Source organism: Rhinolophus ferrumequinum, chromosome 23 (assembly GCF_004115265.2).
Source record: "Rhinolophus ferrumequinum isolate MPI-CBG mRhiFer1 chromosome 23, mRhiFer1_v1.p, whole genome shotgun sequence".
NCBI lineage: Eukaryota > Metazoa > Chordata > Mammalia > Chiroptera > Rhinolophidae > Rhinolophus > Rhinolophus ferrumequinum.
This window is the reverse complement of record NC_046306.1, coordinates 43,975,712-43,999,742: the sequence shown is the minus strand read 5'-3', so window position 1 is coordinate 43,999,742 and position 24,031 is coordinate 43,975,712. Positions and strand designations below refer to the sequence as shown.

Here is a 24,031-nt window from a genome sequence, read left to right as displayed (position 1 = left end):
CGCCCATCTAGCAACCCTCAGTTTTGAAACTGTGGTATATTTATACAATGGAGTATTACGCGGCCATAAAGAAGAATGAAATCTTACCATTTCTAACAAAATGGATGGACCTAGAGAACATTATGCTAAATGAAATAAGTCAGACAGAGGAAGACAAATACCATATCATGTCACTTATATGTGGAATCTAAATAAAAGAATAAATGAATGAACTAATCAGAAACAGTCTCAGTGACATAGAGGAAAAACTGAGGTTTGCTACATGGGAGGGGTGGTGGGGATAAGGGGGAAGCTGAGGGGATTAGAAAGGACAATCGGTAACCACAAGATTGCCACGGGGATACAAAAGTCAATTTGGGGAATATAATCAATAATGTAAAGATTTTGTAGGGTATCCGATGGACACTTGTCTCATTAGGGAGACTACCTCAGGGATGATGTAGATGCCTGACCACTGCCCGGTACACCTGAAGCTGAACAATAATGAATGTCAACTATAATTATATATACATATAATATTAAAAAAATATATATTTTCAATGTATATATTTCTCAATGTATATATATGTGTGTGTGTATATATATACATATACATATATATATATATACACATATACATATATACACACAAGAAATGGAGTACAGCATTAGGAATAGAGACAGTGGAAATGTAATGGCTGTGTGCGATGTCAGAGGGATAGTGGATGGGGGAGGGGGTTATCACTGTGTGAGGGATATAAATGATAAATGTCTAACTGTTGCATTGTTTTGTACACCTGAAACTAATAAATAAATAATAATTAAAAAAGTAAACTCGAAAATCAAAGCAGCATTAGTTCTATCAGTTTTCTCTGTCTGGAACACAAACCTAACCATGGCCATCACTTCCCCCTGTGATGACATCCCCCTTCAACCACATACCTTTTGCATTTTGGGATCCTGTTGTAATAAACAGTTTTCATTTTCCCCTGAAATTTTCTTGCACATTGTTCGGGCAATTTTGACTTCAAGAAAGTAGTCCAAACTATCTGTGACCTGTCAATTAGTAATTTAAAATTAAATATCATAAATGAATGTACGGTATTAATAGTCATCTCTGACAAATAAATATGCCATTGACTGCTTAGGGTCAAGGACCCTCTCTCCTACAGCTTTTTTTTTTTCAGTCTTTATCCAGAACTTTATCGAAAACACATACTCAAATACATAACCATTTGTTTAAACAATGAATAGCATGGTAGCTTACATGGGTGAGTCAGTTCATTGGAAGGTCAATAGTGAAAAACACTACAATCTGGACAGCAAGACAAATATCAACAAATATGTTTTCAGCTCTAATGTTCATTTGGCATCCACAAAATGAGCCAGCTCAAACCAAGAATTGGACAAAGTTCACATCAGCATTAAAAATATAAGTTGCAACATAAAACCAGACTGTGAAAACCAAATCTGCTACTCAGGGCTCTTTGGGAATATCAGCCCGATCAGAGGCAGATGGTTAATCATATTAGCTTTGTTGTTCTCCCTCAGGATCAGGATCATGTTGATTGTCTATCTGGGTTTGTTGGTCCTTGGCTAAGTTCTCAAATTCTTAGAATACAGCAATAAGTGGCTCAAGACTGAAATCATCATCAATTAAGGCCATCGTTCCATTTCTTATAATATTAATGATATTCCAAAAACACTTTAATAACAATTTGAATATTATCATTTGACTCTTCTATGTGAAAGAGACCCACAAATATCGATAGAGCTTTGACACTAAATAGGTTTTTGGCCACCACAGCATTTTTAGACAAATTCAACAGCATTTTCAGAACATGAAATTTTGTTGTTGCGTTACCTGTCACTAATAGGGAGAGAAACCCAGACAGAAAATTGGCAACCAGTGTGTGATAGTCAGAAGTTGTAGTGAGGTATCTAAGCAGCCTTAATTCAAGCAGCTGCTCGGGGGAATCCACGGCTTGTGCAAGGGTTTCCTCACACACTTGACATATGGATGTCTCAATCATGTTTACATTTGGATATGGTGGAGCCACGAGAATCATATTTTCCAACTCAGAAAGAGGGATAATTGAGCAAGGTTTGAATAAATAAGATGACACCCGAATCCTGAATGAAATCTTGGGTAAATTGAGAAACACCTCACATACCCATTGCGATTTTAGGTATTTCCTGAATAAAAGGATCTCAGATTTTGTCCATTAACAGAAGGAGTTCTTCAAACTCTCCAGAACCAATTTTAAGTTCACATTGGATGCAGCTGCCAACTCTCAGGCTCTGCACTCTCCCTGGTCCTAAGGTGCTCCTGAATTTCCCTGACTGACCAGTAGGATGCTTCATAATGAAATGGTAACTCAGGATCAGGCTGATCGGGCTGAAGCACAGATTCCTGCTCTTCCCCTTCTGGGGTATGTTCTGCATTCTGGGGCTTTCTCTCAAACAGTTCAGAGAATGCAGCTGCTGCTGCTTCTTCAGGAATTCTAAAGCGGCTTGGGGATGGGAAACCAACCAAGTAACAAGGACCAGGTTTGAACTCAACAGTGATCTCTTCCCAGGTTTGGGATGTAGATTCAGGCCCAGAGACAAGGAAGAGCCCAGTACCGTCCTGAAGCCCAGGGCCCAGAAAGACTAGCCTGGGACTCGCCTTATACACCGGATTGGGATTTAGGTCAAAGTAGGCTTCATCCCTGTCGCAGAACCAGCACCCAAATATGGCCTCTTCTTCAGACTCTGGTCTGGTCTCTTCTCTGTCCATAACCCCCAAACTGAACTTTTCCTCGGTCCCGAACGAGGATCCACTGATGGTCCCCTCCTCAGCCGCCAACCTGGGAAGCATGGACTCACAGATGGCAGAAGCCCCGGACTCCATAGTGCTCTCTTTCTCTGCCCAGAACCAGGACCCAATAATGACTTCCTGTGGGGACAGAGCCCCAAAAAGCAGTTTCCAGGCTCTCGGCCTCACATAGAAAGGTGCTGGCTCAGGTAGTAAATGGCCATTGACTGTGATCAAATGGCCATCAGCTGTGGCTAGTTGGCCGTCAGCTGTAACCAGTGAGCCATTGGGCACTAATATAACTGCCGTGGCTAGGCTAGCAGAAAATGGGGGCTAGCAAGAGGATGGTGGCTGAGCCTGCAGGCGGCGCATTGAGGGTTGAGAATTGTGTTGCTCCTGGTTCCTGTGTCTCCAACCCAGCCGCCAGCGAGAATATAGTGGTATGACTCCCCTACCTATGGCTCCGTGGGTGTTCCTTTTTGGCCTCACCATGTCCTGCGTTCTTGTGTGGGGAGCGGGAGCAGAGACCCCGCAGGCCGCCCTGCATGACAAATGGCGCAGCAAGCAGGGTCCCCTGCATGACACTTCCTCCTCAAACCCGGCTCCTGTTTGACCCTATCACTGTTATCAACATCTTTCTGGGCCCTGGGCTTCAGGACGGTACTGGGCTCTTCCTTGTCTCTGGGCCTGAATCTACTATCGGCCTGTTCTCCAGGCACAAACCAGGACTTCTTAAAGTACTCATCTTCAGACTCAGAAACATTCTCTATCTTTGTAGGGAGCTTGGACGTAACATTTGCCTCATCTCTGACTCTGGGCCTGAACAAGGTATTGGTATTTTTGCCACTCCTCCCAAGCAGAATGGGTTGCCAGACTCCTCCTCAGACCCAGACCAGGAATCAATATAGGGATTTTGCTTGGATTTGGGCCTAGACCTGGGGTTAGGCTGATGTTTAGCCCTGTGCCTGGACCTGGTATTGGCCTCTTCTCTGGGCCATGATCTAATACTGGCCTCTTTTCCAGCCCAGAAAGAAGACATCATAGAGGTATCATCTGCTGCCCAGAATCCAGATTCATTAGAGTCCTCCACTCTGGTCCTGGGCCTGGGATAGCACCAAGCCTCGGTATTAGTTTCCTCCCGTGATCCAAACCAGGGTTGGATTCCTGGCTGACCCTGAGAGCCAGGAAAGGTCTCAGCATCCATCCTGAGCAGTTCCCTATCTACAGACATGGCCATAGGTTTAGCACCTGACCCACAGTCAGTATGGACCAGGCTACTGCATTGGTCTGGGGCACACTCTCTGTTTGGGACATTACCTCAGCCTCAAACTCAGTCTGGGCCAAGCCTGGGTGTTATCCTTCGGCCTTGACCCAGTGATTGCCTTGGCCTCCGTTTTAGGACATGCCCTACCTACTGCCCTGGCCTCTGTTTTCACCCTTGCCTCAGACATTGGCTGGACTTCAATTATGGACGTTGCCCTAGCCGTGAATTGGGAATCAGTTTGGGGCCCTGATCCAGCCGTCGCCTGGGAGTCCGTTTCAGGCCATGCCCTATTCATGGCCTTGGACTCGGTTTTGGGCTTTACCCCATTCATATCCTTGGATGCAGTTTTGGGCCTTGCCCCAGGCATTACCTGGGCCTGGGTCCCAACCTTGGGTGTGACCAAGGGGCTTCGTTCTTCCTCTCAGCCCCACTCCTAACCTCTTCTCCAGCCTTCATTTCAGGCTTGGCCTGGGCTCCATGCTCAATTTCAGCCCCAGTCATAGTACCAGTTACAGAGAAGAGGCAGCTAAATATCAGCACCATAGTCCCCACCTCTACTCCAGATCTATCACAGTTCTGTATCTTCACACTCCAACCTTTCAGTGATTCAGGTGATACAATTGGAAATAAGAGTCAATCACCAGGCCAGCAGCCAACCAGCCTCCTTCCCAAGGGCAGCCTCAGCCAATATCACAGAGTACAGAAGAGTCACTACCAAACAGGGGAGGATAGATGGTTCCCAGGTTGGGGCAGACCTGCTGAGGGTGGTGGTCAGCAGCAATTCCAACACCACCAGAGATAACCAATGAAGGTGGATCTTTTCTGATGAATTTTTGTTCTATTTCTTTAAAAAGTGCCATTGGGATTTTGATGGGGATTGCATTAAATCTGTATATTGCTTTGGGTAATATGGCCATTTTAACTATGTTGATTCTTCCAATCCATGAGCATGAAATGTCTTTCCATTTCTTTGTGTCTTCTTCAATTTCTTTTAAAACTGTCTTATAGTTTTTAGCATATAGGCCTTTCACATGCTTGGTTAAGTTTATTCCTAGGTATTTTATTCTTTTTGCTGCAATTGCAAAAGGAGTTTTTTTTTTTTTTTCTTTTTCTGAGATTTCATTGTTAGTATATAGGAATGCAATGGACTTTTTTTTTTATTAGTTTCAAGTGCACAAGACAAAGTAATACTTAGACGTTTATCTTTTATATCCCTCACACTGTGTGAACCCCCCTCCCCCATCCACTATCCCTCTGACATCGCACACAGCCATTACATTTCCACTGTCTCTATTCCTAATGCTGTACTCCGCTTCTTGTAAATATATATATATATATATATATATTTATATATATATACAGAGACTTATATATATATATATATTATATATATATAAGTCTCTGTCTGACTTATTTCACTTAACATAATGTTCCCTAGGTCCATCCATGTTGTTGCAAATGGTAAGATTTCTTTCTTCTTTATGGATGCATAATACTCCACTGTATAAATGTACCAGTTTCTTAATCCAGTCATCTACTGATGGGCATTTTGGTTGTTTCCATGTCTTGGCTATTGTGTATAGTGCTGCAATAAACATAGGAGTGCATAAAGATCTTTGAATTAGAGTTTTGGATTTCTCCGGATAGATACCTAGGAGTGGAATTGCTGGATCATAAGGTAGTTCCATTTTCAGTTTTTTGAGATGCCTCCATACGGTTTTCCATAGTGGCTGCACAAATCTGCAATCCCACCAACAGTGCACAAGGGTTCCCTTTCCTCCACATCCGTGCCAACACTTGTTGTTTGTTGATTTATTGATGATAGCCATTTTGAGTGGGGTGAGGTGGTATCTCATTGTGGTTTTTATTTGCATTTCTCTGATGATTAGTGAATTTGAGCATTTTTTCATATGTCTGTTTGTCACCTGTATGGCCTTTTTAGAAAAATGTCTCTTCAAGTCCTCTGCCCATTTTTTAATTGGGTTGTTTGTTTTTTTGGAGTTGAGTTGAGTGAGTTTTTTATACATTTGTGATATTAACCCCTTATCAGACATATCATTGGCAAATATCTTTTCCCATTCGGTAGGGTCCCTTTTTGTTTTATTGATGGTTTCCTTTGCTGTGAAAAAACTTTTTAGTTTGATGTAATCCCACATGTTTATTTTTATTCTTACTTTCCTTGCGTGAGGAGATATATCAGTAAAAATCTTACTCCGGGTAATGTCTGTGAAGTTTCTTCCTATATTTTCTTCTAGGTATTTTATGGTTTCAGAACTTACATTTCAGTCTTTAAGCCATTTTGAATTTATTATATGGTGTAAGGAGGTGGTCCAGCTTCATTTTTTTGCATGTATCTGTCCAGGTTTCCCAGCACCATTTATTGAATAGACTGTCTTTACTCCACCGTACATTCTTGCTTCCATTGTCGTAGATTAAATGGCTATATAGGCATGGATTTAATTCTGGACTCTCTATTCTGTTCCATTGATCTATGTGTCTGTTTTTATGCCAGTACCATGCTGGTTTTTTTTTTTTTTTTTTTTTTTTTTTTTTTTTTTTTTTAATTTATTGGGGTGACAATTGTTAGTAGAATTACATAGATTTCAGTTGTGCAATTCTGAATCACATCATCCATAAATCACACTGTGTGTTCACCACCCAGAGTCAGCTCCCCTTCCATCACCGTACATTTGATCCCCCTCACCCTCATCCCCCACCCCCCAACCCCCTTACGCTCTGGTAACCACCAAATTACGTTCCCCAGATTAATTTTCAAACCCCGTGGCCATCCTGTGGTCACCGACTGCCCTCCAATCCCCTCACCCTCCCCCCCACCCCCCACTCCCCCCGCCCATCTAGCAACCCTCAGTTTTTCCTCATTGTCTCCCAAACAGTTTCTGATTAGTTCATTCACTTATTTTTTGATTACTGTAGCCTTGTAGTATAATTTGAAGTCAGGTATTGTTATACCTCCCACTTTGTTCTTATTTCTCAAGATTGCTGAGGCTATCCGGGGTCTTTTATGGTCCCATATAAATTTTAGGATTATATGTTCTATTTCTGTGAAAAACGTCATTGGTAGTTTGATAGGAATTGCATTGAATATGTATATTGCCTTAGGCAGTATGGACATTTTAACTATATTAATTCTTCCTATCCATGAACATGATATGTGTTTTCATCTATTTATATCTTCTTTCATTTCTTTCTTCAGTGTCTTATAATTTTCTGAGTACAGATCTTTTACTTCTTTGTTTAAATTTATTCCCAGGTATTTTATAGTCTTTGAAGCAATTGTAAATGGGATTGTTTTTTTTTTAATTTCTCCTTCTGATGTTTTATTATTGGTATATACAAATGCAACTGATTTCTGAATATTAATGTTGTATCCTGCTACTTTACTAAATTCATCTATCAGCTCTAATAGTTTCTTGGTGGAGTCTTTAGGGTTCTCTGTATATAGTATCATATGATCTGCATATAATGACAATTTTACTTCCTCCTTACCAATTTGGATGCCTTTTATTTCTTTTTCTTCTCTGATTGCTGTGGCAAGAACTTCCAGCCCTATGTTGAATAGAAGTGGAGAAAGTGGGCAACCTTGCCTTGTTCCTGATCTTAAGGGGAATGGTTTTAGCTTTTCCCCATTCAGTATGATGTTAGCGGTGGGTTTGTCATATATGGCCTTTATTATGTTGAGATATGATCCCTCTATTCCCACTTTCTTAAGGGTTTTTATCATAAATGGCTGCTGGATTTTATCAAATGCTTTTTCTGCATCTATTGATAGGATCGTATGATTGTTATTTTTCATTTTGTTAATATTGTGTATCACATTAATTGATTTGGGATGTTGAACCACCCTTGCATACCAGGGATGAATCCCACTTGATCATGGTGTATGATCTTTTTAACATATTGCAGAATTCTGTTCTCTAATATTTTGTTGAGGATTTTTGCCTCTATCTTCATTAGAGATATCGGTCTGTAGTTTTCTTTTTTTGTGGTGTCTTTGTCTGATTTTGGGATCAGGGTGATAGTGGCTTCGTAAAAAGTGTTTGAGAGCCTTCCCTCCTTCTGGATTGTTTGGAATAGTTTGAGGAGAATAGGTGATAAATCTTTTTTGAATGTTTTGTAAAATTCACCCATAAAGCCATCTGGTCCAGGGCTTTTGTTTGTTGGGAGATTGTTGATCACTGATTCAATTTACCTGGTGGTAATCAGTCTATTCAGGTTTTCTGTTTTTCTTGAGTTAGCCTTGGAAGGTTGTACGCCTCTAGAAAAATTGTCCATTTCTTCCAGATTGTCAAATTTGTTGGCATATAGTTGCTCATAATAATTTCTTAAATTTTTTGTATTTCTGCGGTGTCTGTTGTCACTTCTCTTTCATTTCTGGTTTTATTAATTGGGTCCTCTCTTTTTTTTTTTTTTTTTAATGAGTCTGGCTAAAGGTTTGTCAATTTTGTTTATCTTCTATAAGAACCAACTCTTGGATTCAATGATCTTTTGTATTGTTTTTCTGGTTTCTATTTCATTTATTTCCGCTCTGATCTTTATTATCCCCTTCCTTATACTCCTTTTGGGCTTATTTTGCTGTTCTTTTTCCAGATCCCTTAAGTGTAAAGGTAAACTGTTGATTAGTGATTTTTCTTGTCTCTTTAGATAGGCCTGCAGTGCTGTGAATTTCCCTCTTAGGACTGCTTTTGCATCATCCCATAGATTTTGGGTCCTCGTGTTTTCATTTTTGTTTGTCTCGAAATATCTTTTGATTTCTTCCTTGATCTCCTGGTTGACCCATTCATTATTTAGTAACATGTTATTCAGCCTCCATGAATTGGTGTGTCTTCCAGTTTTTTTCCTGTAGTTCATTTCTAATTTATAGCACTGTGGTCAGAGAAGACAACTGGTATGATTTCAATTTTCTTAAATTTATCAAGACTTGTTTTGTGGCCTAACATATGGTCTATCTTGGAAAATGTTCCATGTCCGATTGAGAAGAACGTGTATTCTGCAGCATTGGGGTGAAATTCTCTGAAAATATCCATTAAAACCAAGTGGTCCAATGTGTCATTTAAGGCTGTTGTTTCCATATTGATTTTCTGTCTGGAGGACCTGTCCCTTGTTTTCAGAGGTGTGTTGAAGTCCCCTACTATGATAGTATTACTGTTGATCTCTGTTTATGTCAGTCAATACCTGTTTTATGTATTTAGGTGCTCCTATGTTGAGTGCATAGTTGTTTACTAGGTTATGTCCTCTTGTCGGATCGATCCCTTTATTATTATATAGTGCCCATCTTTGTCTTTTAATGTTTTTCATTTTAAAGTCTATTTTGTCAGATATAAGTATTTCAATTCCAGCTTTTTTCTCATTTCCATTTGCATGAAATATCTTACTCCAACCCTTCACTTTTGGCCTGTGTGTGTCTTTTGATCTGAGGTGAGTCTCTTGTATACAGCATATACAAGGGTCTTGCTTTCTTATCCACTCAGCCACCCTATATCTCTTGATTGGAGCATTTAATCCATTTACATTTAAAGTGATTTTTGATAGGTACATAGTTATTGCCATTTTTAAATTTGTAGTTAGATTCTTTTCATCTTTCTTCTATTTACAGAAGTCTTTTTAGTATTTCTTGCAATGCTGCCTTGGTGGTAATAAATTCCTTTAGCTTATTTTTTTCTGGAAAGCTCTTTATCTCTCCATCAACTTTAAATGATAGCCTTGCTGGATAAAGCAATCTAGGTCGTAGGCCTTTGTTTTCCCTCACTTTGAGTATCTCCTGCCACTCCCTCCTGGCCTTCAATGTTTCTGTAGAAAAGTCATTTGATAATCTTATGGGAGTTCCCTTGTATGTAACCCTCTGTCTTTCTCTTGCTGCTTTTAGGATTCTCTCTTTGTCTTTAACCTTTGTCATTTTAACTATAATGTTTCTTGGTGTGGACCTGTTTGGGTTTATCCAGGTTGGAACTCTCTGCACTTCCTGGGCTTGTATGTCCGTTTCCTTCATCAGGTTAGGGAAGTTTTCGGACATTATTATTTCAAATATGTTCTCAATCCTTGCTTCCTCTCTTCACCTTCTGGTATTCCTATGATGTGCATGTTGTTGCACTTGATGTTATCCCAGAGGTCTCTTAAACCATTTTCATTGTTTTTTATTCTTTTTTCTTTCTGTTGTTCTGTTTGGGTGATCTCTGCTAACTTGTCTTCTAAGTTGCTGATTCTATCCTCTGCTTCATCTAACCTGCTGTTAATTCCTTCAATTGAGTTCTTTATTTCAGTAATTGTGTTCTTTATTTCTAACATGTTGTTCATTATGATTTCTCTATCCTTCTTTATGTTGTCTCTAAGCTCCTTAAACATTTTTATCATCAGTGTTCTGAACTCTGTCTCTGATAGGTTGGTTACCTCTGTTTCATTTGGTTCCATTTATGGAGGTTTCTTCTATCCTTTTATTTGGGACATGTTTCTTTGTTTCTCCATTCTGGCTGACTCTCTCTGTTTGCTTCGATGTATTAGGTAGATCCTCTAGAGTTCTTAGTTCTTGCTGGGTTATCCTATGTAGTATGTGTTCTTTATATTTGACTTGCACTACTTCTTTCTTCTCCTCTGTGTGTGCTCCAAAGGTGACTTCATGCATTGTGTATATTGTCCTGTTAAAGAAGATCTTTAATTGCTTTTCGCTTGTGAGTAGGTGGGGTTAACTCCTAGGCTGACTAGTTGTGAGACTTAGCTCTGCCCACTGCAGGGTGTTCTATTGCGTGAGGGTTGACCACTTAAATGTGGTTTGGCTTCTGTGGGCTCTTGTGCCTGTAGAGAATTCCCTCTGGGTGTATCACTTGTAGGTCAAACCCGGTAGTACTCTGGTTTGGTCTGGAGTTGGCCTCTGGATGTGTTGAATCTTGTGTCTCTTGAGCTGGTCTCTGGTGTAGGGCAATTTCAGAACAAAGCAAATCACCAAGCACAACAACAACAACAACAACAAAGAAAAAATCAAATGCATTCACATGTAAAAACAACTGACAACCCACACTCAACACAAGCAAAGATATCAAAGATATAAAGATAAAACAAAACAAAACAAAAACAAAAAACAAAACAAACAAAAAAAGGAGCTCCAGTCTTGGCTTAAGCCCACCAAGTAATCTCCAGGTTGTCCTCTGCTGTACCAAAGAGCCTTTTGTGTATTGTGCAGGCAGAGCCGGTCACCTGGTGCCCAGAGTGACATTGGGACTGCAGATTTAGATGCGTGGGCTGAGGGGTCTGGGTGATAGTTTCTACAAAGTCAGTGCAGTTTCTGCCCTTGCCTGCACCTATGCACACTGAGAGTAGAACCACCAGCCCGGTGTCCAGTTCTCCTGAGTCTTAGGTCACTTCTTCTGTGTGTGTGTGTGTGTGTGGCAGGCGGGAGATTTCTGACCTGCTGAAAGCCCAGTGCTGCGTCTGCTGCCTGCTGCTGATCCCTGGGTGTGCCTCCGCAGTTGTAATTGCCCTGCCCTAGGCAGGACAGAAAGGATGGTGGTTGGGGTTGGAGGGGTGTTCTCTCTCCCAGCCCAGCCACATCACACTCTTCCCGCAGGCCAGAAAAGGTGGTGGCTGGGGGTGGAGGAGTCTCTTCTCTCCTAGCCCAGCAAAAATCACACTCTTCCCAGCCTCTTCCCTGGGTCAGAGCTGCACGCCAGTCTTCCCAGAGCCTGAGCACTAAGGCTCCTCTGTAATCTGACACTACTCCTCAGTTCAGGGGCCAGTTTAAATCTCTGGAATGGCGGGGTTAGGATTGGGAAAGTGGAGGGGAGGGGCCCAGGTATGGAGTTTGTGTCCTTTGTCTGACCTAGGGCCCAACTGGCTGCCCCCTAGGCGGGAGAGATCAGCTGTGGGATGCAGGGAAAGAGCCCACCTTCTGGCTTTTGTGTTCTCTGTCTGTCCTGGGATGCCCTGCGTCTCTGCAGCTGTGGATGCTGGTGGCGTTTCCACCACTGCAGATGTGGACCGCGTTTTGCAATGAACTTTTTTACGTTGATTTTGTAGCAGGCAACTTTACTGTATTCATTGATTGTTTCTAATAGCTTCTTGATGGCGTCTTTAGGGTTTTCTATATAGACCATCATGTCATCTGCAAAGAGTGACATTTTAACTTCTTCATTCACAATTTGGATGCCTTTTATTTCTCTCTTGCCTGATTGCTCTGGCGAGGACTTCCAACACTATGTTGAAAAGCAAAGGTGATAGGGGACAGTCATGTCGTGTTCCTGAATGTAGAGCAAAGGGCTTCAGGTTTTAACCGTTAATTATGAGATTAGCTGAGAGTTTGTCATATATGGCCTTTATTATATTAAGGTATTTACTTTCTTTTGTTGTTGTCTTTTTTTTTAATTTTTTTTTTTTAATTTATTGGGGTGACAATTGTTAGTAAAATTACATAGATTTCAGGTGAGGTATTTACTTTCTAAACCTATTTTATTAAGTGTTTTAATCATAAATGGATGTTGTATCTTGTCAAATGATTTTTCTGCACCAATTGATATAATCATATGATTTTTGTCCTTTATTTTGTTTATGTGATATATCACATTGATGGATTTGCATATGTTGAACCATCCTTGTGCCCCTGGAATAAGCCCCACTTAGTCGTGATGAATAATCTTTTTAATGTATTGTTGCATTCGATTTGCTAGAATTTTGTTAGGATTTTTGCATCTGTATTCATCAGAGAGATTGGTCTGTAGTTTTTTTTGTGTGTGTGTTATCCTTACCAGGTTTTGGTATCAGGGTAATGTTGGTCTCATAAAATGAGTTAGGGTGTACTGTCTGATCTTCAATTTTTTTGGAAGAATTTGAGCAGGACTGGTATTAGATCCGCTTTGAAGTTTTGGTAGAATTCACTGGTTAAGCCATCTTGTCCCAGACATTTGCTTTTGGGAAGGTTTTCGATGACTGATTCAATTTCGTTACTGGTGATCAGTCTATATAGATTTTCCAGTTCTTCCTGGTCAGCCTAGGAAGGCTATATGTTTCTAAGGATTTGTCCATCTCTTTTACGTTATTGAATTTTGTGGCATATAGTCCTTCATAGTATTCTTGGATGATCCTTTGTATTTCTGTGGCATCCATGATAACTTCTCCTCCTTCATTTCTGATTTTGTTTATTAGTGTCTTTTCTCTTTTTATCTTGTGAGTTTACCCAAGGGTTTGTCAATTTTGTTAATCTTTTCAAAGAACCAGCTCTTTGTCACATTTTTTTTCTATTGTCTTTTTGTTCTCTATTTTATTTAGCTCTGCTCTGATTTTTATTGTTTCCTTCCTTCTCCTGACCTTGGGTTTCATTTGTTCTTCTTTTTCTAGTTCTTTAAGGTGTAATGTGAGGTTTTTTGTTTGGGATTTTTCTTGTTTCTTGAGATAGGCCTGTAATGATATAAATATCCCTCATAAAACTGCTTTCGCTGCATCCCCAAAATTTTGGTAGGATGTATATTCATTGTCATTTGTTTCTATGTATCTTTTGATCTCTCCTCTTATTTCTTCTTTGACGTGGTCATTCTTTAAAAGTATGTTGTTTAATCTCCATTTATTTGTGGTTTTTCCTGCTTCTTTTTGCAGTTGATATCCAATTTCAAAGCCTTGTGATCAGACAATATGCTTGGTATGATTTCAATCTTCTTAAATTTGCTGAGGCTAGTTTTCTGTCCCAATATATGGTCTGTCCTTGTTAATGTTCCATGTACACCAGAAAAAAACTGTATAGTCTGATGTTTTAGGATGAAGTGCTCTATATATGTCAATTATATCCATTTCATCTAATGTGCCATTTAGGGCTGCTAGTTCTTTATTTATTTTCTATTTGGATGATCTATCCATAGCTGTCAATGATGTATTTAGGTCCCCTAGTATAATTGTGTTTTGTTCAATTTCTCCCTTAGTTCTGTTAGTAGTTGCTTGGTATATTTCAGTGCTCTCGGATTGGGGGCATAAATATTGATGGCTGTTATGTCTTCTTGTTATATACTCACCTTTACCATTATGGAATGTCCATCTTTGTCTCTTGTTACCTTTTTCATCTGATATCAGTATGGCTACACCTGATTATCTCTGGATACCATTTGCTTGGAGTGTCAATTTCCACCCTTTCACTTTGAGTCTATGTTTGTCATTATAGCTGAGATGTGTCTCTTGGAGACAGCATATGGTTGGGTTTAGTTTTTTGATTCAATCAGCTGCTCTGTGCCTTTTTATTGGTGAGTTCAGTCCATTTACATTTAGGGTGATTATTGATATGTGAGGATTTCCTATCATTCTATCTTTAGTTTTCTCGTAAGACTGTGTCTCCATTGTTTTTTTGCCTTTTTACTGTCTATTATATCTGTGTGGTGGTGGTATTCTATAATTTTTTCCCTCTGTTTCTTCTTTTATTACGGGATATATTTCAGTTCTGGTTTTTTTTCCAGTGGTTACTGTTAAGTTTATGTACAAGAAAGTTTAATATTTAGAGTATTCCATTTTTTTCAGCATGCTTACTTTCTGCATTGCTATATTCTGGTTCAGGTCTTTACTCTTCCCCTTTTTATGTTTTGGTTGCCACAAATTGTCCCTGTTGATGGTGGTCGAATAGCCTCCTTTAGTATTTCTTGTACGGCAGGTTGTGTGTTAGAATATTCCGTCAGCTTTTGTATGTCTGGAAAGATCTTTATTCCTCCTTATCTAAAGGATATCTTTGCTGGATATATTATTCTTGGCTCATAATTTCTCTCTTTCAATAGTTTGAATACTTGGTTCCACTCCCTCCTAGCTTGTAGAGTCTCTGCCAAAAAATCTGATGATATTCTAGTGGGCTTTCCTTTGTAGGTTACTGTCTTCTTTTGCCTTGCTGCCTTGAAGATTTTTTCTTTGTTGTTGATTTTTGACAGCTTCAATACAATGTGCTTTGGAGAAGGCCTGTTGGGGTTGAGGTAATTAGGTGTTCTATTTGTTTCTTGGATTCGAGGATCCAGGTCTGTCCACTAGTTTGGGAAGTTCTCATTGACTATTTGTTTGAATATACTCTCTGTTCCCTTCTCTCTTTCTTCTCCTTTTGATATGCCCATTATCCTTATATTGCTCTTTCTGATGGAGTCAGAAATTTCTTGTAGAGTTCTTTCATTTCTTTTAAGTCTCAAGTCTCTTTCTTCTTCCATCCATGTTATTTCCAGGTTTCTATCTTTGATGTCACTGATTCTTTCCTCCATCTGGTCAACTCTACTACCTAAGCTGGCTATTTCATTCTTCTATTCTTCTATTGAGTTCTTAATCTCCAGAAATTCTATTTGGTTCTTTTTTTAAAATTTCAATCTCTTTGGTAAAATGTTCATTTTGTTCTTTGATTGTGTTTCTGAGTTCATCAAACTGCCTGTGTGTGTTTTCTTGCATCTCGTTGCATTTTTTTCAGAACTGCAATCTTAAATTCTCTGTCATTTAAGTCACATATTTCCATGTCTTTAAATTCATTTTCTGGAGACTTTTCATTTTCTATCTGAGTTGTCTTGTTACCTTGGCAACCTTGTTACCTTGTTATTCATGGCAATTAACAATTTATTATTTCTTTACCTAGACATTTACAGGAGTGGGTTCTGCAATAGGTTGATAGAAAGAGGTCTTTCGTTTCTTTTCCAGTAGGTGTTGGTAGAATGTTTTATTTTCTTTCTGACTGTAGCCTTTTACTGTCTCTTACACTACAGTGCTATGTGTTCTCTGCACTAGTCCAGCTTCTCACACAATGGGGGAATTCCCTGGAAGGCGGGCTTCTCTTTCCTGAACTGTTTGACTGGGTCATTGGGTGCTGCGTCCCTGTGGGGATGCGGAGAGCTTCTGAAGTTCCAAAGCTCTTCCTCCACTAGATTCAGAGCCCGTGTGTTTCAGCATTTCTGTTTACTCCTGCAGGGATCAACCCAGGTAGGTGGGGACAGGTGCAGGGTGGTTTGTGAGAGGTGGCCCAGAGCAATGGCAGCAACCACCACCACAGCCGGTCCTACTTCCACAGCTCCCTCCCTTTTGCCGGAACTAGTTGGGCTGTGAATCTCTACCTGCGGACCACAGTTCTCAGAATTTCAAATATTCTGTTCTTTTGATCTGACACTGCTACTGTTCTGCTTCTAGCACTGGGCAGGTGGGGGTGGCCAGAGCTCTGGGAGGGCAGGGAGGGGGCAGCTAGTCTCAGTGCCTGAGGCTTCCATTCTCTGTTCGGCAGTGAGGGCTTAAACTGCCGTTTTCAGCCTTCTTTCCTCAGTCTTTGCTCCGAGGTGTCTGCCATGAGGGTTGGGTTCAGCCATGTCAGTGCTTTTTACCAGCATTCACCTTACACAAAATCAGCAGCAGAATCTCAGTCAACTACAGCAGGCGGATGCACACCTTTCTTTGAGGGCTAGAGAGTAAATATTTCAGGCTTTGCAGATCACATGGTCTTGTCATTGTAGCACAAAAGCAGCCCTAGACAAAACTCAAGCAAGTGCATGTGACTGTGTTCTAATAAAACTGTGTTTATGATCACTGGAATTGAATTTTACATAATTTTCATACGTCACAAAATATTCTTTTTATTTCTTATAACCATGCTTAGTTCATGAGACATACAAAAATACGCATCAGGTCAGATTTGGTCACAGGTTGTAATTGTCCAACTCCTGGTATAGCTCTTTGCACTTTTTATTTAAATCATCTAACAAGATATAACTGTTTATATATATATATATATATATATATATATATATACACACACACACATATATATGCATACATATGTATATATATATGTATATATGTGTATATATATATATATATATATATGGCTTGTGTGTATGGTATTAAGTTTAATTTGAATTGTCACCAAGAATTTTTCTTATGTTTTATTTTGAGTTATTTATTTTGGGGGGGATAGTACATTCTTTCTTATCTCTCTCTTCAATATCTTTTCCGGTAGTATGTAGCTGGAATGTCAGGGAATTTGAAATACCTTAGTTGTAGTTTCTTTTTGAACCTGTTTCTAATTGATTCTTTCCATTCTTACCTGCATTCAAGAGCTTACAGTGAACTGAGACATAAAATGCATATTCATGAATAAAACAAGTACACAGTACAAAATGATATATAATTTTTGAGATATATGGGTATTTGATTTGCTTTATTATTAAAAACCTACATATAGAGCAGAGCTATCTATCTCTATTGTATAAGTAGAGAAGCATAGATAAAGAGAAGTCCAAGAAAGTGTAATAGTTCTGGAAAAGGTGGGAGTTCTATTAAAGACAGGTACTCAATCTAAATAAGACCCCTGAGACAGTCAATATTTATGAGGTTTAATTCAACAACCCTTTGGTGACACACATCCTGGCCTCAGGTGTCCACTACCTAAGAAATGCAAACAACATAACCACACAAAAGAACCAGAAGGAGCCAAGGTTCCAGCATGTGGAAGATGGCCAAGAAGCCAGATGTCCAGATGTCCCAGCCTCGTAGGGGATGAAGCCACCGAATGAACCTGCTCTCCTGACCACATAAGAAAATGAGAAACTAGGGCAGTTTGGCCAGTGATCTAAAGGGATGGACAACAAAGGTTAAAGGAAAAATTGTGGAAAAGCGATGGAACTAATGATGGAGGAAAAGGAGGAGAAAGACGTGTCCCTCTACTGCAGGTCATGCCGATGTCACCGACAAACTGGGTTCAGGGTAGCTCTCGTTCACCTTCCCCACCTTCCTCAAACTCCAGCCAGACTGACCTAACTCCTGTTCCTTCAGCACACCCTACCACTTCCTATCTTGATCTCCTACATAACTATGGTACAATCATCTTTCTCAGGAAATACTACATTGTTTCAATGCTTTCTTTTATACTATAGTCCATATTCAAATTCCTCCAATTGCCCTTATAACATTCTTTATGACTTTTTTTTTTTAATCCAAGAGATAATACAGGACCACACATTGCATTTATTGTTATGTTTCTTAAGTCTCCTTTAAGGGAGAACAAGTTCCCTGCTTTTTCCCTTGTCTTTTACGACATCGATATTTTTAAGTGGTCTTATGGAATGACCCATAATGTGGATTTGTCAAATTTTTCCTCATGACTACATTCAAGGTATGAATTTTGTGTAAGAATAACATAAATAGGTGTTATTATGTCCTTTCAGGGACATTGCATGAGGGGCACATGATGTCACTTTGTCCAAGTGTTGGTGAATTTGGTGAAGCGTACACCAGAAAGTGTATCTTTTAGCCAATATAATTAATTAAGTGATCCAGGCAGAAATTAATTCCCCAGCACTTTCTCACCCAATGGTTATAAGATTCATTGATGATCTTTGCCTGAATTAGTTATTATGGTGGTGGTTGTAAAAGGTGGTTTTTTTTTAGTTACATATTCTTTTACATTTACAAATAGGCATTTTTTTCTGGAAAGAAGTGCCTTCGCTTCTCTGTTCTGGTTCCTTTTTTCAGTAAAAGCTGGACTTAATATTTCTTTGATTGTTGAATGGGTAATAATTCATCTCTGTCATTAATCATTTTGACAATATTATCTCCTAAAATTTTCCAAACTTCTGGGCTCTTACCTATGCTTTATGATGTGACTATAATCAATTTTAAATTATTTTAATGGATATTTCATATTTTATCTCAGAATAATAAAGGATAAAGTACAATTAATTTTCTTCTAAAAAAATACCCTGAAATAAAATTAATTAATTTGGCTCAAGACATGTCTGACCTGCTTTCCACACCCTGGTTTCAGTAGCCATCCATGCATAATGGCCTCGCCATAACCACAGACATGTAGAAAAACAACAAAGAGCAAATGTTCACCGACCTGCTCCTGGGACTTCAGAACCTTCACTATCTTGAAGGTGTACTTGTCTTTGCTGGCCCTGTTATATTCTTTCATGGCGAACCACAGTGCCTGCTGTACATAGACGTAGGTTTCCGGGATGTCTTCAAATTTCCTTACCACCTTCGGCAATCCCCAAGCGTAGACACCTGTGAACACAAGGGCTACAGTGGCCACCAAGAGCAGCAGGTTTGGGCAGTGCCTGGCCATGGCACCTCAGCCAAGGGAGCACAGAGTCAGTGCCTTCTGTCCTTCTAGGGCTGGGGCAGTGGTGGACTGGGCTGGTCCTGATACTTCTGCTCCCCAGCTTCTCCTGGCACTGCTGTGGGTGAAAAGGAGAGAATTGTAAACATTGTCTTTTGTGGGTTTCTCTCTCTTCTTCCCCAGAGAAGCTGCATAAGAAATCTACAGTCACAATTCAGTACATTTTCCCAATTCAGGCTGTTTCCTTTCTGGAAGGATGCAAACCTCCATGCACTCACATATGGGAGCACAAGTGTACACACACACACACACACACCGTTTCCTCCCTGCCAGATAACCCCTGATGCTTTGTCTGTGAGGTCCCTGTGTAGCCAGTGAAAGTACCTATCTGTATCAGGTAGGTGTGCACAGACGGACGTGAGGACTTGTAGCAGACCTGCTGCTACTGGGAGCACAATGGGTTCAGAACTCCTCTTATTTGTTTCCTCTCCAGGAGCATGTATAAAATAGTCTTTGTACAGATCTCAAAACTATGCCCTGCATCTCCCCTATTTCTAGTCAGGCTCATTAGTAATCACAATGGAATATATTTATTGAGTATTACTGAGTCTTGTCTGGCCCTGCAATAAGGACTGTACATGTTTTATTCCACTTAATCATTGCGATTCCCCATGGGGCCTTTTATACTGAGAAAAATGTAACTCACAAGGAAGTATGAGGTCGGCCAATTAAGTTCGTCAACTCATCCTAGAAAAAGTGCTGCATACCCCACTGCTGAATATAACTGTGGTCACCTTCAGAGTACTCCCCTTGGGAAGGTATGCATTGACACCAGTGCCTAGAGGACCCCTCAAAGCAATTTTGGAAGTCTTTCTGGAATGGCCATCAGAGCTGTCATCATATTACACTTGATGTCCTGAATGTCATCAAAATGTCTTCCTTTCAATATTTCCTTTATCTTCAGGTAAAGAAAGAAGTCATTGGGGGCCAGATCAGGTGAGTAGAGAAGGTGTTCCAATACAGTTATTTGTTTACTGGCTAAAAACTCCCTCACAGACAGTGCCGTGTGAGCTGGTACATTGTCATGATGCAAGAGCCACGAATTGTTGGCAAAAAGTTCAGGTCATTTTGTCTAACTTTTTCACACAGGCTTTTCAACACTTCCAAATAGTAAACTTGGTTAACTCTTTGTCCATTTGGTACAAATTCATAATGAATAATCCCTCTGATATCAAAACAGTTTAGCAACATAATTTTTGACTCTTGATTTGGACTGATGGAAGTTTTTGGTCGTGGAGAATTGGCTGACTTCCATTGTATACTTGACACTTTGTTTCAGGGTTACATTGGTACACCCATGTTTCATCACCAGTGATAACACAGCCCAAAACATCATCTTGCCTCTCCAAAAGGTCTTGGCAAACTTCGACTCTCCTTTGCTTTTGTTCATCAGTGAGCTCCTTCAGGACCATTTTTGCACACACCTTTTTCATGCCAAGATCTTCAGTTAAGATTTCCCCAGCTGTTTCTCTATTGATGTTTACTTGCTCTACTATGCTTGTCACAGTAAGCTGATGATTTTGATGCACAATTGAATGAATTTTTGCAATGTTTTTCGTCAGTTCTGCTTGTTACTGGCCACCCTGTTCTTTCTTTATCAGTGACGTGTTCTCTCCCATAAAAATATTTAATCCATTTGTACACTGCCGTTTTCTTCATGGTATTATCCCTATAAACCTGGATTAACATGTCCCTGATTTCACTTCTTCTCTTGCCAAGTTTATCAAGAAATTTAATGATTGCTGCTTGCTCTAATTCAAGCTCAGATATTCTCACGATGGCACACAAAAACAAGCAACAACAATAATGAATGCCACTCAGCAAGTCACCATCACACGTCGACATGAACACAGCTGTGAGACACTGATATAAGTTTATGAAACCTTACTGAGCTGTTTATACGCTCAATGCTGCCAATGTAAGCTGCCAATGTAAGCACACATGCTGCCAATGTAAGCACATGGTGGCAAGTTCGCGAATTGGCACACCTCGTAAAGCCAGCGCCTTGGCCACTTTATCACTTGGGAGCTTTACCTCACTGCTTGCCCAAATGCAAACCTTCAGACCTATTCAACCTGACATACCTGTGTGTACAGATCAAGCTTTTAATGTGCATTTGCTTTTGAGGGATTCGATTCTACTATAGAAGATAAATCAGAATGTAGTTCATGAGACAGGCAAAATGGTTCAGATGTGATAATTGTAGACAATGACTAAGCAGCCTGAGAGACAGGCAGAATCCAGAAGTATTCAGTAGAGATAAATGATAAGTACCATGTGCCTACGTTGAACATACAAGGTGATCCTGATATCCAATAGGCACTAAATGCACATGAGATACACGCAGCACACAATACTCAGAATGTCTTCATCTGGCTGCCCATTGGTGATGTCATTCTGACCCCATGGGTCCTGCCCAGAACACTTAAATCAAATCCTGGGCTGTACAAGAAGCCACCCAGTGTGGCCAGCTGTGCCAGGCAGACTTGCCTGCATGTGTTACTAACCTGTTGGGTCACCTTGCTCAAACCTCCACTTTGGGCCTCATAACCCCTATCAGCAGGAGGATGATGCAACAGAGAACATGGCTGGCCCAGGGTCCACCTCCACCTCACTTGCCCCATATCTTAACCATGTTAACTAGCTCCTTCTCATCACCTTGCTTCTTTTTTTTTTTTCTGAACACACTAACTTTTTATTCAGTTTGATTCAAAATAATATTAAACTAATAGTGAAATTGTTTGATATAACAGCAATCAACATTTAAAGTATTTTATGTTTCAAAGTATGGCTCAAGGAACACCCATTGCTTAAATGCACTTAGACATAACAAGACAATATTTTTTTATTGGTATCATTGACACCTATGAACAATAGCCTAGTAAATAGATTAAGGTTTAAGCTTCCTTTTCTTTGGTGGCTGTTTAGAGACTTTAAAAGAACAGATAACTCTTTTCAACAGGAATCTACTGATGTTTACCTCTACATAATCTTTAGCTAAAACATGGTATGCCAAAAACAAGCTTTTGTTAGCTTTCTCAATGGTTTACACTGATTTGATACACATGTGATTTGAACAGCAAACTTTGGCCTGTGGGCCTTTCTGCTTTGTGATTTCTGGTAAAAGTTGTCTGGGGCACATTTGGAGGCCACCTTGGCATCAGTGTCATTTTCCACCCAGGACAGTTAAACCCCAGACCCACCTCAGAACCAAGCTCTTCACCAGGTTCCTGCTTGCTGAGCCTTGAGCTGGCTGCCCTGGCCAACAGGTAGTATCTTTCTCCTTCCTGGGGACCTGAGCCCTGACCAGCTCGTGGGCCACCCTCTGTCCCCAGCAAGCTCACTTCATGCTCTGCACCTGGTCAGGGTATCAGTGGGGCCTGAGCTCAGGGCTGCCTCTGCACTCTGGCTGCACTATGCAGCTAGGTGGTCACATCTATGGCCCTTTTGTGAGGTAAGCCCAGCCTTTCTGATGCTGCTTAAGTGAGCAACAACTCTGACAGCGATCCCTCAGCCCTCAGTTCACAGGCTTACCAAGAGCGACCAGCACTTGCCCCCAGTGCAGAAGTCCTCATTCTTATTCCATGCCTTCTGGCTCTCTAAATTTCTGGGCTTTGGACTAAACCAGTTGGAAGGAAAAGCACCTCCACAGCCATTTCTGTCAGGGTCCTGTTATGTGACTTCATGATCTTAGAAGCAGGGAGAGGCACCAGGCAGCCAGGCTCAGGAAATCTGGGACTGAGAGTCCCTAGGAAGGAGAGGTCCTGTGTGGTGCCTGGGCCAAGGAGCTGGGGGCCTACAGCTGGCAGGAGGTGCCACTAGAAAAACCAAGTAGAAGGTGTCAGCTGGCATGAGCTATGATGTCATAATATAGCTCTATGGGTGAACAACTAAACAGATCCCTACTTGCCTGTTAAACGTATCTTCCCCATCTTTAACCTTGTTCCAGGTCAGTAGTCTTGATTGTGCTTACCTCCCACTTGCTGGAACATTCTGTCCTATTTGTGATAATCAACTCCCAAGCCAGGCTCCATCTCATTTAGGGCCTGGCTTAGTGACAGTGAGGGAGCTCAGAGTTTAGAAATTAATATTTCTCTTTCCAGGATAAAATACTGATCGATGCAAAGAGGCTCATACCTGAGATGCATAAGACAAAATTCCAAACATAAAGTCAGACTCTCAGGTCAATAAAACCTCAGAATCAAAAAGGCTAAGATTTAAAATGTTTGAGACAAAACTGTGTGCTCAAACTGAGGTACCCTTTCTAAGCATGTATAAAACACAGAAGTGAAAATAGAAAGGAATAATAAATTTGGTCACATTTTTTGTAACACACACACACACACGCACGCACACCCAAAGCCAAGAGCTAAATGGGAACACAAAGCAAGTTATTTGGAAGATATGTGGCAAAGGGCTAAATTCCTGTTTATGGAAAAAGCTCTTCAAAATCCGAAAGAAAAAGAGAATTTCCTTCATTGTCTTAGCTTAAACTGAGCCAAAAATTTGAGTAGATAATATACTCAAAAGGAATTCATTTCCCTTTTTGGCCACACATCAGTTGTTTGGCCTCTGGTGAGGCTTCTTTTCAAGGGCCTACTTATCCACCTCCTATCTGGCATCTTGTCCAGGGGAAGTTGCACAACACAGAACAGAGAGACACCACATCCTTCCGTGTGCATTCCACAAGTCTGAATAGGAACCCAGGCATTTGTGACCCCACATCTTCTTCTTCTGAGGATGGTGGTCCTGGTGAAAGTAAAAGGGGTTGGGGTAGGTTTTCTGAATTCTGTGATGGGTGTAGGCCCACAAGTCTGAAGGAAAAACTCCATCACGGCTGACTCCTGGGCTGGTCCTCAGGCCTCCACTGATGGAGAGAGGAAAG

The 24,031-nt window shown here is 40.5% G+C and overlaps 1 protein-coding gene and 1 pseudogene across 1 annotated transcript in view; both read right to left on the bottom strand.

Moving 5' to 3' along the window:
* The window catches only part of CST8 (cystatin 8), a 31,949-nt gene extending 12,857 nt beyond the window's left edge, over nt 1-19,092 (bottom strand). Inside the window, exons 1-2 of the mRNA XM_033094574.1 lie at nt 18,865-19,092; nt 922-1,035 (exon numbers count right to left, since the gene is read on the bottom strand). Of these exons, the coding sequence (XP_032950465.1) occupies nt 922-1,035; nt 18,865-19,092 (342 nt within the window). The remainder of the gene's footprint in view (nt 1-921; nt 1,036-18,864) is intronic.
* On the bottom strand, nt 1,508-4,541 carry LOC117016158 (G-protein coupled receptor-associated sorting protein 2-like; annotated as a pseudogene).
* Nucleotides 19,093-24,031: the final 4,939 nt, after the last annotated feature.